The following is a 15,693-nucleotide window of genomic DNA, read 5'->3' as shown; positions in this document are numbered from 1 at the left end:
AGGAACCTTTTTAGACAGACTTCTTTGACAAAACACACGGATCTCTTGTTAATCTGTGTGTGTGTGTGTGTGTGTGTGTGTGTGTGTGTGTGTGTGTGTGTGTGTGTGTGTGTGTGTGTGTGTGTGTGTGTGTGTGTGTTGCAGTTCACACCTATTGGTAATGGTTACAATGGCGGCTCCCTGGTCCTCACAGGACTTTGTGGCCTCATCAAAGGTAAGCATATCTTCTCCCACCCAGTAACAAGCTGGACTGTGCCACTTCCAGCCCTGAGAAAGAGGAAAGGAAAGAAGATAAGCTACGATATAAATAAAAACTAAATAAAATAACTGACCATTAAAAAAACACAAATGTTTATAAAAGCTGTAGAACTCTTTACATTTTCTAATTCTATCATTACAAAATTCTGGATCTTGATGGGCATCAAAATAAAAAGTATATATCTCAAAAGTATTGGTGCTACAGTATCTCACAAAAGTGAGTACACCCCTAACATTTCTTCAAATATTTCATTATATCTTTCCATGCGACAACACTGAATAAATGACACTTTGATACAATGTAAAGCAGTCAGTGTACAGCTTGTATAACAGTGTAAATTTACTGTCCCCTCAAAATAACTCGACACACAGCCATTAATGTCTAAACTGTTGGCAACAAAAGTGAGTACACCCCTAAGAAAAAATTTCCAAATTGGGCCCAAAGTGTCAATATTTTGTTTTGCCATCATTATTTTCTATCACTGCCTTAACCCTCTTGGGCATGTAGTTCACTAGAGCTTCACAGGTTGCAACTGGAACCCTCTTCTACCCATTCATGACGACATCAAGGAGCTGGTGGATATTAGAGTCCTTGCGCTCCTCCATCTCCCGTTTGAGGATGCCCCAAAGATGCTCAATAGGGTTTAAGACTGGAGACATGCTTGGCCAGTCCATAACCTTTACCCTCAGCTTCTTTAGCAAGCCAGTGGTCGTTCGGAGGTGTGTTTGGGGTCGTTATCATGTTGCAGTACTGCCCTGCGGCCCAGTTTATGAAGGGAGGGGATCATGCTCTGCTTCAGTATGTCACAGTACATGTTAGAATTCAATGAACTGTAGATCCCCAGTGCTGGCAGCACTCATGCAGCCCCAGACCATGACACTCCAACCACCATGCTTGACTCTAGGCAAGACACACTTGTCTTTGTACTCCTCACCTGGTAGCCGCTCCACACTCTTAACACCATCTGACCCAAATAAATGTATTTTGGTCTCATCAGACCACAGGACATGGTTGCAGTAATCCATGTCCGTAGTCTGTTTGTCTTCAGCAAACTTTTTGTGGGGTTTCTTGTGCATCATCTTTAGAATAGGCTTCCTTCTGGGATGACAGCCATGCAGACCAGTATGATGCAGAGTGCGGCGTATGGTCTGAGCACTGACAGGTTGACCCCCCACCCCTTCAAGCCCTTCAGCAATGCTGGCAGCACTCATACGTCTATTTTCCAAAGCCAACTTCTGTGTACGACGCTGACCACGTGCACTCAACCTTCGTAAACTGGGCCGCAGGGTGGTATTGCAACATGATAACGACCCCAAACACACCTCCAAGACGACCAGTGGCTTGCTAAAAAAGCTGAGGGTAAAGGTTATGGCCTGGCCAAGCATGTCTCCAGACCTAAACCCTATTGAGCATCTTTGGGGCATCCTCAAACAGAAGGTGGAGGAGCGCAAGGTCTTTAATATCCACCAGCTCTGTGATGCTGTCATAAATGGGTGGAAGAGGGTTCCAGTTGCAACCTGTGAAGCTCTAGTGAACTACATGCCCAAGAGGGTTAAGGCAGTGCTGGAAAATAATGGTGGCCACACAAAATATTTACACTTTGGGCCCGATTTGTAAATTTTTTCTAAGGGGTGTACTCACTTTTGTTGCCAGCAGTTTAGACATTAATGGCTGTGTGTCGAGTTATTTTGAGGGGACAGTAAATTTACACTGTTATACAAGCTGTACACTGACTACTTTACATTGTATCAAAGTGTCATTTCTTCAGTGTTGTCCCATGGAAAGATATAAAGAAAAATGTGAAGAAATGTGAGGGGTGTACTCACTTTTGTGAGATACTGTATGTACTGTACATGGAAGAGTAATGCAATGTTTCAAGTGACTCAGACTCAGGAGAGACTTTCTGCAGTTTGCAGTTTGAACTGAGGCATTTTAGGCAACGAATTGAAAGGAAAATGGAGTACAACCAAAGAAATCCAGGAAAACTCAGAAAGGCAAGACGTTAAACGTGAGAAAAAAAACAACAGAAATCCTGTCTCTCAGAAAGCCATTTAGATGTCATTTTAACAGTCAAAACAGAGCAGAAGTGAGCCCACTTAATTACCAGTCAACTGTATCCCGAATGCAGAACGAGTAGAACAAGTCTAGGCATGCAGAAGTAACTTTTCCCTGGCCTAAATGCCTCCTGCCAGCTCATGTGCTGCTGGAGACGTGTGGACGTGTACAGACGCAGAGCGCAGCCAACACACAGAAGGTCAAAAGAGGGGACATTTGTGCAAGAATGATAGTGAAGGAGTTTTTATAAATTGTTGTGTGAATACGCCCCAACTCAGGCTTTTGTTTTTTGCACAACCGCATTTGGCACGTAGAGCTAAACCTCAAAGATTACAGCTGTTGCAGAGGCTTGAAATGTTGAAACTCACGTCTCACTCAGTCTTTTTTTCTGTTTTCTGTCTTACAATCACACCGTCAACATCATCTTCCCTATGTCATGTAACAGTTCTGAGATGTACAGTATTTCAAGTATAATCTTCCATATTGGTAAAAAAAAATAAATAAAAAAAGATTTCCATTATCCATTAGGCTTTTGTTATCTCCTCTATAAATTACTTAGAAAGCTAAACCATCCAAGCATTTCATTCCACCACATGTCCTCAATTATTTAACTGCAGCCAAAATACCTTGTTGTAAGAGCACTGAGAGTGAACCAAAACAGTAAATTTACCAGCCAGACATCTTAACAATAAACTAGACCTCACTTTAAATCTCTGTAAAGCCAAGGGAAGCCGCAAATTCTGGTGATACAGTTTGGTAGATTCATAACTACAAAGCGACCCAAATGGTTACATTGTTCTCTCATTGTTATTAGATATTATGTCTTCTGTACTTAATTTAATTTGTACAGAAGGTCTGGAATTGCTCAATTGACAAGTGTTAACTCACTTGAAGGCGGGTGTCTGTTGAAGTTTAAAACTATTGGATCTGCCCAGTGCCACTTTGGATCTGCCAACCAATCGTATAACGTTTGGTCGTGACGTATGTCATGCGTCGGCTTCTGAGCCGCTCCCTCTGTTTGCTGATTGGACCGGCAAAAATCTGGTCGGAGAAAACCTAAGAATATACAGCAGCCCGAGACTGACTACTGAAGGGAAATGACTTTCCATTGACTGTATAGCAGCCCTGTGGTAACCAAAGGGTCCCTAGAATGCTGTTTATGCCCCAGGCCGTCTCTGACAGTAGAGATCAGTATGTTGTCTAATCGCTCACTCTCTTCACACATAAAGGAACTTAAGCTCTCCTGATAATAAAATAAATCACTATGTCTGCATGTGTAATGCAAAAAAGCATTCCCAGTGTAACAAGTGACTGCTCCAGCGAGTGAGTAAAACAACCGCATAACAGTAATTAGCAATCCATTCCATTCTTTGAGTGATGAGCCCAGCGCTGGATGGGGTAGGCTATATGGTTTGGGGGTTGTGTGGTGAAATGTAGCTGAAGCAGTTAGCCGGCTTTCTGTTATTGTTGTTTCACATGTTAATATGCTCAAGAAGACAAACCGCACACTGCTACAATATCATTCAGCGGTTGCCATGCCAAATGACCCCCGTCACATTACCACCCATGATGCATTGTGCTCCCCAGGGAGATGGGTAAAGATTCATTACACGAAAAACATGGAAAGATCTTTGTTGAACGTAACAGCTGCGAAACAGCATGACTCCCAAATCCAGGTCATTATCATCATAAATCAGCACTAATATGGAAAAATCTAACATCGCATTGTAGTGCACAAAGATATAAAAAAAGGGACACTGATTATGTATCTCAATATTTGGCACATTACTCAAAAGACACAGTAAACTGTCCCCTTGAACTCTGAACATGTGCAGCAATGGTCAGATAGGGCCAAGCCAGGTATGAGAGGCTTAAAGTATCATGTGGAGCGAATCATGGACTGTGAAATCACAGACAGATGTAGTTGGATCCTCCAGATGGCATTTGAATCCCCATGTGGGTACAAGTAGTGGGCATGATAATGTGTTTCTATTGAATGTAATGGATACACTTTAAAAAAAAAACATGTCCAATTTTGAATGCCTTAAAAATCTCACAGATTTCATGATTTGTTTTGTTTTGTTTGGGCCATGGACAAGTAATGTTTCACAATACGCAAAGGGAAGAGTGTGTGTGTGTGTGTTCAGGCCCACGGTTTAGTTTGTTCGGGGTGCCTAAACTTCCAAGTCTTAAGGGAGTGATTCACATTACAGTAACAGACCGGGGGCGGACTATTAAGTGGACCAGTGCAAGGGTGAGAGATGGAGAGGAGCTCTGGGAAAAGGAGGTCAAAAAGTGAAGAAAAGGCTGAAATATTTGGAATAATATTGAGACTGCAGACTGTCAACAGCTGGAAATAAAGGCACTGCCATTTTGCAGGAGATCTTAATAGAGTATGAAGTAAAACTAAAGAGTTCTAGGGAACACAAATATCTTAGTCCAGACTTATGTTACATAAATCTTAAGGATCAACACTAAATGTCAAGAAGAAAAAAATGAACTGTAAGAGAGGAAAACGAGTCCTACTTTTTTGCAGTCTTGGTGCTGTGGCTTCCCATCACTCTTTGTTCCCAGTTTCTTACAAATGGAGGGCAGAGTCAGATTACAAGGGCTGTCGTCCCATCGGCCCTCCTGCGCACGTTAGCGAGACACAAACAGAGAGAGGGAACACAGCTGGTAAATATATACAACAAAGAGGAGACTTGCAGACGGTGAGAGTTGATTACGTTGAGGTCATTAAGCGGACCCCAGAGTTTGGGGGTCAGTGTGAGGGTGTGGGGTGTGGAGGGGGGGTCGTCACTCACAGGCCCCCACATGGAGACACAATCTTCTTGGGTGTTGCGGAAGTTGTTGGGTTCAAAGGGGTGCCAGTAGGTGAAGATGACGGGCGTGTGGTCGGTCCATTGGAAGACCATTTGCATATCGGTGTCATGAAGCCCTATCCAGAGCTGGTCAACATCTGACACAAGACACAGATAAGACAGTTGGTTTACGAAGACAACACAGAGAAGGGTTGAAAATAGGATTAGGGTTCCAACAGTGTTTTAAAAGGTGGTATCAGCGATTCTGGTGAATGCTTTTTTGTCAAAATCACTTTTTGTCAAAATCTGTGAATTATTCTTTACAATCTGTTACCTGCCCATATTGTGCGTGCGCTGAAAAGAAAATATCTAGTGTTAATACGCAGCCTATAGGCTCTGTAAACGGGCATGGTGCTAGCTACAGTGGGCCCCTTTCTTTGTTTACATACCAGTTTAGGCTAGGCTGTGTATTAACACCAGTTTTTTTTCAGTGCACACACAGCACGGACGGGTAGTGTATTGATAGGCAATTTTCACTAATTTTGACAAAAAAGTGATTTCGACAACAAGCATTGAAACTGCAAACTTTTCCATGATGTTCAATAACTACATTAGAGCAATTCCATGACCTAAAAAAACATATTCCTCACTTCATGTGCTGCTTTCTCACTTAAGGAAAAGCTTGAACTGCCTGGTTTCCACTACACTTAAGCTTACTCTGGATTTGTGGGCATAAAAATGTAGGAAAAAAAGCTGCAAGATACAATTAAATTAAGCTCATAGTATTCAGTTTTTTTGTTGCACACTGAAGATGGCATAGCTGAAACATCGGTGCATTTTTCCTCCGCTGTGCTTAAAATAGAAAACTGAAGTAGAGAATTTAAAACGCTTGGTGATAGATTAAAGTGTGTGTATGTGTGTGTGTGTGTGTGAACTCTTTGTGAACCCACACAGCACTTACACATTTGCTTCACGCACTCCGAGTCTTGTCCTCTTTTTGTCCTTGATTTTTTGCTTCTACACAGGAGAAGGTTTAGTACAATAAAACAAAATCACCTTTCTTCAGGTTGTGCATGATAAACTCTAGCTCAGGTAGAGTGTGGATGCTGATCAGATTGGCCTCCATCTTCTGACAGGTTTTCTGAGCCGTATCCCAATCAATCTTCTCCGAGGTTAGCTTGTAGCATCCAGCCTGGAAAGCCTGCCAGCCCACATCACACTCATATTTCTCATCGTCTGCCCACGAGTCTGTGGGAGCAAAAAAATTATAAAAAATAAATAAAAAAAACATTGAATCCTGAATGTTGGCACTGTGGCAGGACTGAAACTGCTATATTTTTTCACTTTAATGGATTATCTCAAATGCCTTTAAACTGACCGGTGGTGAAGGGGTCCAGGGTGGCATTGGGCCTCTTCTTACAGACATACGGCAGAGCAACGGAACAGTCACGGTTTTGCCAACGGCCCGAAGACTCAGTTCTGATTACGGCGCAGTTCTCCTCCTCAGCATGGTTTGGCTGGTCTGGAGGGATGAGATTAAGAACAAAAAAAGAAAGGCCAAGGTGCCCTTGTTCAAAGCGCTTTATCCCCAAACACTCCAGTGGCCAACTTTGTATTTTAAACTCAGAGCTGCATGTTGCTAAAAAATGAGCAAGCAGACTCATTCAGCCTTCCGTGGGGGAATAGATAGAAAAAGACATAAAAGGTTGAGTTGTTTTTAAAGTCTAACCTTGCTCCCAGTTGAGATATTTGAGTGGTGAGGAGTCGGCCCACTGCCAGCCTCCATTGACGTCCAGGTCATTGAGGCCAATCCACAAAGCTGCACTGTAGCCAGTCAGTAAACCTAAAACCACAGGAGAAAAAACACCTTTCTCAAATGTTCTTAAACATGACAAGAGCTTAAACTCCCGTTTACTTTTGAAAAAGGAAGACACAGAAAAACATAGCACTTAGTGTTACACTTAGTCAGACCAAACAATCTCTCCAGATAGACATGATTTTATCTGACAACATTGTTTTAGGTCAATGACAGAATTGTTATGTAAGAATAGCTGAATAATAGAGGGTGGTTTAATATTGGCAACAGGGCCACAACATTCCAAAAATCAATTATTCCTGTTAGAAGGGTGTATGTGCACAGCAAATACATTGCAAAATACATTGCCCTATATTGCTAATGCCAATTTGACCAAGGTTTTATTGACAGACACGATAACTGAATTTGCACTCTACACTACAGGTAAAAAAGTCAGAAAATCCTAATAAAATCTATTTATCTTAATTTCTGGTATGCCAGGATGGAAATCAATGGTTCATTGTTAAACTGTTTGCTCAGTTTTGTGCTTGCTGCATATACAGTATAAGAGGTTTTTTTGGCCGATAGACTGTGTACAAATATACATGAAATAAACTTACATCCACAGCCAGTCTTAACTATTTGTGTCACAGACGTCAGTGAGAGAGGAAAAAGATAGCCTATCAAATTCACATTTCGGGCAATTACAACAGGAGTGGATGCCTCTGTTAGCAACTATACATGCTTTCACATTGACCATTTTACCATTGATGTATGTCTGCTCATGCAGCTTGGTGATGCTTAGCAGGTCTGCCTCCTGCTGCTGGCAACTGATCCGGGCCTCGCTCCATGACAGGGTAGCCTGGAAGTTAAACTGGTAACAGCTGTCTGTCAGCGGGTCAGTATCCCAGAATGTCTCACAGCCATTGCCTGACCGTGAAGGGGAAGGAGATAAAAAAGAAGTTCATTCGAACAAGAGAAGAAAGCAGGAGGAATTTACAGTAAATGTTAACCCATATAAAGTGTTGAGTTGGGTGAGAGGAAATTGTGGTTAAGCCCAACTGAGCTTCAGTAAACTTCCCAAGTCTTACCAGAATAAGACCGGGAATTTAAGGTGAGACACTTTCAACAAAAACATTGTTTTTTTTAAGCACTGGTCAATTTTTGAGATTTGCTATAACTTATCTTCTTTCATACTAGTATAAACAAAATGGTCCAACATGTACATTAAGGTGTTTATTTTACTAAACCTTGTCTGTTTGAATCTGTATATTTCTCCTATACACCATCTAGAAGGGCCATTATTCCCAACATTAGTTTTATTCAACACTCTGAACCAAAACAATCTCAACTTCTAAAGCACTTACATCCACTTAACTTTCCATAATCATTCTATAAGCACTATTCTGAGGTTAATTACATAAGGATCTCATATGTTGTTAATTGTCATGCTGACCAGGAGATAGATATACTCATATTTGACAATATTATAAGGTTCTAATAACTCACTCTTGACAGGACAGAAGCCCCAGCGCTCATCCTTGCCATAGTCGTAGGTGGTGGCGCACCAGATGTGGCCGTCCTCACGCCCAATGCTGGTACAGCTGTGGAACCACTGGCCATCATACAGGAACGGCAGGTAGCACGGGCGGCCGTGAGAGTTCCCCTGGATTGTGTAGATCTCTAGGGGAGCAAAGACCAGAGAGAATTCAAAAATCCCTCAAGTCCCCCTGGCTTTGAACTGTGCTGAACTGAAAATACCGTATCTGTTTTTTCAGCGACTTGTATAATCAAACACAGGGTGAAAAACAGAGGATGATGTTACAGTCAAAACAGTATAGAGTCAAATAGTGGTCAGCAGAAGGAAGGGTACACAAATAAAAATAGGCATGTTATTAGAAAAAAACAAAGTACATTTCATCATGGACGTTATGTGAAAAAAATATGAATGTAGAAAAATATTTATATTACGAAAGCAGGATCTTTGAGAGATTACATGCAATATGTAGGCGAGTCTATGTTCTGATTTCTGCAATGTGATAAAATACCCTGAGGGCAGCCATTCTAGTACATTCCACCAGTATAGTGTAGTGTGAAGAAAAGGGCAAACGGAGAGAGAGAGGCTGGATCTGTGGTGTTACCAAAACAAGTTAGGCCCATGGAAAGTAGGGCAGACATGTTAAACGAGGGAGGAAAAAGATTTCTGAAAAGCTCCCTCCCTGACTTCCCACTCTCTGCTCCACCACTGGCTGAGGAGTTGCTCACCGGCTGACTAATGTCAGAGGCAATCCTGTCCAGCAGTGACTTGATTTCACAAAGAAACTTGTCAAGAAAGTTAAAAAAAGGTAAATTCTCTTGACTCAAAAAAGTAAAGACAGCAAAGGGAGTTTTTTTTTCTTTTCTTTTTACTGTTATGGCAGGTCTGGTTTCAATTGCATTCAAGCAGGGCCTGTTAACCGTGGACTTATGCCGCTGACTGAGCCTTGCAGTAGGCTATAGTTTGTCAATGAACAACTGTGACATTTGATATATTGGTTAGAATGACACAGCAAACGGAAATGAGGCTTAGCTACAAAAACCACCATGGTTAGATTTAATCCGGACTGGATACTATATATAAATACAAATATACTTGAGGGCAAGGACAAGTCTGTGTGTTTACTGGAGTTTACAAACAACAGTACTGTTTTCTTTGGCTCATTCTGACTGGCAGACGGTCAGAAAGCCAACATTTTGCTATATCTGTTTGAGCGGATACAGCTGTGGCCTTCACAACAGTGGTTCTATCTGCTGCTCTGCACAATATGAAGGAGAAGCTCACTGGGTCACTGTATCTGTACAGATGGGGAAATTAGGGCATTCACTCTATTCAACTGAAAAAGATTTGCGGGGTGGTATGTGTTGAATCATTTCTTATATTCTATGAATTTTAACTAAATAATTGTATTTATTTTAAATGTTTTATCTGTCGTTTGTTTTTCTCTTTACTCTTTTACTTTTGATCCAATTCCTTTTTTCTTTGGTTCAAATATAAATATATTTGAAAAATAAAAGGAAAGCTTTTTTGCCACGCAGCTAGTGTAAAATGTGTGCACTTTTGTCTATCGTATTGTTCATGTAGTAAGGTAAGCTATGTTGCTAGGGATAAATGGGTTGAAAATGTGTTGTAAAGGGAATATTGTTTGCTGTTACAGGTCATTTACCATCAGAAAAAAAATAAAATTTTCCATGAACATTTAAAAGTTCCTCATAGTCACTTTTAAAGCAAGGCAAGACACGTTATTTATACAGCACAATTCAGACACAAGGCCATTCAAAGTGCTTTACAGGGGCATAAAAACATCAAGATTAGATATTCAAAATTGCATTTAAGAATTAGTCAAAACAAAGAAGATACATCAAGACGAACAATTAGCTTCCATTCAACCACAATTTGTTCCCTGTGTCAATTTTATCCTTTATATTTTCACAGAAATACATTAAAATACTCTACCACTTCTCTAGGAGTCTACTTAGAAATACATCTACTTTAAAAAGCCTACTTGTAGGCTACATATTACGGCAACACACTGGCTGTGTTCGAAAAGCCATACTAACGTCCTCCCTCCTACATACACAACATGTATACGCCATACTGTCTACTTAACGATCGATTGTGTAGGTGCGAGGTTCCTCGGACCGTTTACACTGAAGTATACAGAAGCATAGAATTAAAAAAAAACTTCCATGTCGTAATGCATTGTGGGGCGATTGAGGCAAAAGTATCCAATCGATACACAACATCTTCACGGACGTTAGTACTCATCCGGGCAATGCTCGTCTACACAAACTTGCATACACAACAAAATAACTCAAATTGACGTCAAAATGCGTATGAGTAGGACATTAGAAAGGCTTTCCGAACACAGACATTATGTGTCAATCTTACTTATTACAGCAACACCTTATGTGGCAATCGCACTTATTACGGCAACGCCTTATGTGGCAACACATTTGCATCATATGGAAATACATCTTAATAGGCCTACTCTACCGCTTCTCTCTGGGAGCCCACACTTGTCCTCGTCTAAACTGGCTGTGTTCGAAAATGTCTCTTATTGTTAAAGCAAATAGAAGATTAATGAAAATAAAAGTTAAAATAAAATACAAATTACTGGTTAAAAAGGGAAACAGAAAAGTCTTCCGATTTAAAAGAGCTGAGAGCTGCAGCAGACCTCAAGTTTTCTGGGAGTTTGTTCCAGATATGCGGTGCATAAAAACTAAAAGCTGCTTCACCTTGTTTAGTCCTAACTCTGGGAACTGTAAGTAGACCTGTCCCAGACGATCTGAGAGCTCTGGACAGTTCATACAGTATCAGGAGATCACAAATGTATTTTGCCCCTAAATCATTCAGTGCTTTCTAAACCAACATCAATATTTTGAAATCAATTATTTGAGTGACAGGATGCCAGTGTAAAGACCTCAGAACTGGGGTGATGTGATCCACTTTTCTGGTAAAGATAAATGCATGGACAAGTTTTTCTAAATCCTGCTGAGACACAAGCACTTTAATTCTTGATATGTTTTAAGGTGGTAGAAGGCTGACTTGTTAATTGATTTAATGTGTTTTTTGAAATTCAAGTCTGAGTCTCAGACTACACCAATATTTCTGGCTTGGTGTGTGGTTTCTAACATAGCAGATTTAAGCTGTCCGCTGACTTTTAATTGTTCATCTTTGGCACCAAAGACAATTACTCCAGTCATTGTATAATTGAAGATCATCAATTAGAGATCTTTTTTGTTCAAACACAGTTGACTGACTGACCAGCAATCTTAAAAAAAATCCTTGCTATGCCAATCTCAACTTGTCTGTTTATACCAGCATTGCTTATAGCTAGCACCGCCCGCCTACCTACTTCGGCTCAATTTTCATTTCCATTCAGTAGTCAGTCTGGGTCCGCGGTATTTTCACAGGTTTTATCAGCCAAGATTTGTGGCTGTCCAATCAGCGAACAGAGGGAGTGGATGAGAACAATGACCTTGAGGTTGTGCGCCAGTTTCAGTTGTAGTCTTTAGCTGGCGCATGACATACATCACGACCAAACGATTGGTTGGCATATCCAGAGTGGCACTGGGCAGATCCAATAGTTTTAAACTTCAACAGACACCCGCCTTCAAGTGAGTTAACGTTTGTCAATTGAGCGTTTCCAGACCTCCTGTACAAATTAAATGAAGTACGATGGTCAGGTAGGACCAGGCTACATTATTGCTTACTTACCTTGATACGCTTTGGAGCACAAGTCCTGCACACCGCCGTGTAGTGTCCATTTGAGATTAGCGGGAAAGGTGGTTGACGAGGAGTTCCAGAAGGTGGGCGAGGGAAGGTAGTTGTTGAGGTTCTCCAACACCTGGCCACAGTTCCAGGTCCAGCGCACTCGGGGGGGCTCGCGGTCACACACGTACACACCCAGAGGGGAGCGGTCCCATCTGGAGGTCAGGTTGCCGGTGGTCATGCCCAGGCACAGAGAGGAGCCCAGGTTGAACAAACGGCCCCGGGTCACCCACTTCCACCGCTGGCTGTCCCCATCGCACGAGGTCGACAGAACAAGGGAGTGATCCCGCACCCCCAGGCAACCCTGGGCGCCCTCATGGAAGAAAGCAAAGTCGTCAGAGTCCGCCGGCGCTGTGCAGAGAGAGAGAGAGAGAGAGAGAGAGAGGGAAAACAATGGCATCGGTCAATAATGCTAATGAAAACAGCATTACATGTTAGCGGCTAATGTGGCAAGAGAACAGGTCAGGGCAGGCACTGGCTGGATCAATACTTCTATTAATTGACACAGTGCTGCAGTGGGTTAGAATGAGATTGCGCTGTGGCTCAAATGTTGCCACATAATACACTTGAGTGTTTTAATAAAGGTGCACTATGCAGTTTCAAGGGAGGGGTATTTGTTTACATCTGCAGAGCCTGCAGTTCGTCTACAAAACATATTTACTCTACATGTTATTCTTTGTATTGAAAAATTCTACGTTCATAAATCAAAACAAAATTATTTGTTAATAAAGTTGTTATTTCGATAATACAACTGTGGGCCGTGCTTTTCGGGTAGCTTCATAACTTCAAACAGGGTTCCAGGGATACAACTTTCCCTGTTGGGAATGTTTGTTTATTCACTTTTGAGAATATATTTGAGAAAGTGTTCACTTCTCTGTCATACCCAAAGTTACAACGTGCACCTTTAATGTCTATTAATCCTCAAAATGTTCAATACTCATCAAAATCCAAGATTTTCACATGCAACAGGTCTCAGAAATAAACCCATTTTCCAAAGTTTGACCTGGAATTACCTCTCGCCTTGTTTACTTCTTGAGGCATCTATTTCTGTTGAGTTCGACTGTGGAGAGAGCAGCAGTCGGTGGTTTGGTTTCGGAGGATAAATATATAATGACCTTAATCTTCTTAATCTGAAGGTTGGCTCTGATACATTTGCCTAAAATAACTGAATAACTAATTACTAAAATAACTGATTTCAACAGGTCTGAATTGTATCTTAATGTGATTAAACAGAAATTATCATCTGCAGGGAAATTGGTAGCTGTAGTCAGTCTGCAGACATGTTGCTGCTGTTCACTGATGTTATGAGAATTACTTAAGTATGATTCTCTGAGAAGCTATATACCATACATAATATTACAAATAAAGGAAATGTAAACAGAAGTTCCTGAAAAAAAAGCGTTGAACTTAACACATCCAGAGAAGTGGCTGCACTGCACACCAGCTTCAGTGTCCAGAATTTCAGAAACAAAACCCAACACCCTCTCTCAACAAAAACACTTATATATGTAGTTTTCCTTCATTCCATTTTTTTCTCCTCTATTTTATAAGGGATTAAGAGATTGGAAACCTAGAAGCCAGGATTGTGACTGTAATTGTGTGTGGTTGTGTGCCTCTGCGAAGGTGGGAGAAAGAAAGACAAAGACATGCAAGTCAGGGGAGAGTGTAGGAGGGAATCTAAATTAAGGTCCTGCATGGTAAAAAATGATTTAAAAAAAACAAATAAACAAATAAAACCGCTGCTCTCAGGCCCAGAGCTTCAAAAGGGAGAGAAAGCTGCCTGGACCCCTCGGCATTCCTACTCGGCGGGCTCCTGTGAGAGGCCAGGATGTGGGGTAGGTGGGAAAAGATCACCGGGCCGCTTGGTTGAAAACTATGTGTGTGTCTATGTGGATACTTCAGTCCACTCCTTCAAAAAACACTTCAAAACCTCCTGTGCTGCTTTTATAGACACACACACACACACACACAGACAATGCGAGTCTCATCAAGCGCTCCATAAAAAAAAAACCCTGTAATCTGGAGGAGACGAAACAACACGCCCCTCTCTCCTTGCACTCAGCCCTGTCTGTGGTTAAGTTTCTCAGAAGCAGTGTTAGCTCATTTGGTCGGTAGCAGCAGCAAACACAGAAACCCAGAGCCCTGCGGCGGAGTGGTTCAGCATACGGTTTTCAAAAGTGCTCTCTACAGTGTAATCAGATATAATCCTGCTTCTTTTTATAACACCATCCACCGTCTCACCGTAAATACCCCGCGGCTATAGGCGTGTGTTTACTGCCTCTTCATTGTTTTAATCATAAAAGATTCATATCAGAAGAAAGTGCAGAAGAAAGATGACCTAAAAAAAGAAAGCTTAGATCTTCTCAGAGCAGGGCAAGAAATGGAAAAGACTTCATCCAAAACGAGGATCCAAATAACACAAAACATCGAACCTGCTTTTGGGCAAGGCTTTCTTTTTTCCATGAGGCTGTTATTATTCTAGTCACTCCTATTAATGAAAGCTGGAATGAATATTTAAAAAAGAAAAATGCAAGCAAAGACCTGTTTCTGTGGAAAATCACTGTCTACTGTAACCATTGCGTCTAGAGTTAAAAGGCAACAAAAAAAACATCTTAATCTGCTGATTCGTTTTTTGAGGAACTGACTAATCATCACTTATACAACAGCAGCACATACATACAATGTCCACCATCATTTCCCAAAGCCCAAGATGGCCTATTTAAATGGCTCCTTTTGTCTGCTCAACAATCCAAACCCCACACACTTTTAGCTTGCCATCAGAATGCAATTATTCTTATTTGTTAGCTACTAAAAATCATCCAGGATTTTATGCAATAAGCCCTCACGATAGTCCATATGAACGCCCTGTGACGGACTTGTTCATCATTGTTCATCTCCACTCTGCAATTACAGTCCAAAAGTCAACCACAACAACAGACAATACAGTACAATGTTCATATCCTATAATCTTAGCTCGGGATTTAGTTACACTTCTCTTTGCAATTAAAACCCTTAAAATAGCTTGACTTACACAACACTGACTTGTTAGCGAGACGAGACATGCATGCCATTCAATCAGTCTGATGCAGTTTTGTCAATTGCACAATGGGAATTAAAGCTCTTTTTTTATAAAATACAGACCACAGAGTCAGCACAGACAATGCGTTTGGGAAAATCTTCACACCACCAGCATTACATTGTGCGTCAAATTCACTTCAGTATGTATATATGCTCAGCTTTACCATGCTGACAATATGAGATGTTATGTTCCTAAAGCAAAAGCTTTTGAACCATATAATAGACAACCTGAAGAAGAAGTTCCAGTCGGCAAAAAAAGCCAATTCAAAAAGAAGTTTCTGAATCAAGTCTGGAGGGGCACACAAGTGGATGTTTGATGTGAGGAAAAACTCCGGGGGCAATCAGACAGAGTGCAGAATTTCAGATTAACTCTAAGCCATTGAGCCCTGTGAAA

General features: G+C 41.3%; 1 protein-coding gene across 2 annotated transcripts in view; it reads right to left on the bottom strand.

The window, feature by feature from the left end:
• Nucleotides 1–15,693, bottom strand: part of mrc2 (mannose receptor, C-type 2) — a 31,555-nt gene that overhangs the window by 12,873 nt on the left and 2,989 nt on the right. For both annotated transcript variants that reach the window (XR_013845270.1, XM_080044042.1), the window contains exons 2-10: nucleotides 12,168–12,572; nucleotides 8,420–8,593; nucleotides 7,676–7,840; nucleotides 6,845–6,958; nucleotides 6,494–6,637; nucleotides 6,172–6,363; nucleotides 5,119–5,273; nucleotides 4,841–4,945; nucleotides 152–267 (exon numbers count right to left, since the gene is read on the bottom strand). Coding sequence is in view for 1 of the 2 variants with exons in the window: in XM_080044042.1 (XP_079900168.1) it covers nucleotides 152–267; nucleotides 4,841–4,945; nucleotides 5,119–5,273; nucleotides 6,172–6,363; nucleotides 6,494–6,637; nucleotides 6,845–6,958; nucleotides 7,676–7,840; nucleotides 8,420–8,593; nucleotides 12,168–12,572 (1,570 nt within the window). In the remaining variant the exon portion in view is untranslated. The remainder of the gene's footprint in view (nucleotides 1–151; nucleotides 268–4,840; nucleotides 4,946–5,118; nucleotides 5,274–6,171; nucleotides 6,364–6,493; nucleotides 6,638–6,844; nucleotides 6,959–7,675; nucleotides 7,841–8,419; nucleotides 8,594–12,167; nucleotides 12,573–15,693) is intronic.

Source organism: Ammodytes marinus, assembly GCF_949987685.1.
Source record: "Ammodytes marinus genome assembly, chromosome: 16".
Classification (NCBI taxonomy): domain Eukaryota; kingdom Metazoa; phylum Chordata; class Actinopteri; order Uranoscopiformes; family Ammodytidae; genus Ammodytes; species Ammodytes marinus.
The sequence above is the reverse complement of the archived record's forward strand: the minus strand, read 5'-3'. Positions and strand labels throughout refer to the sequence as shown.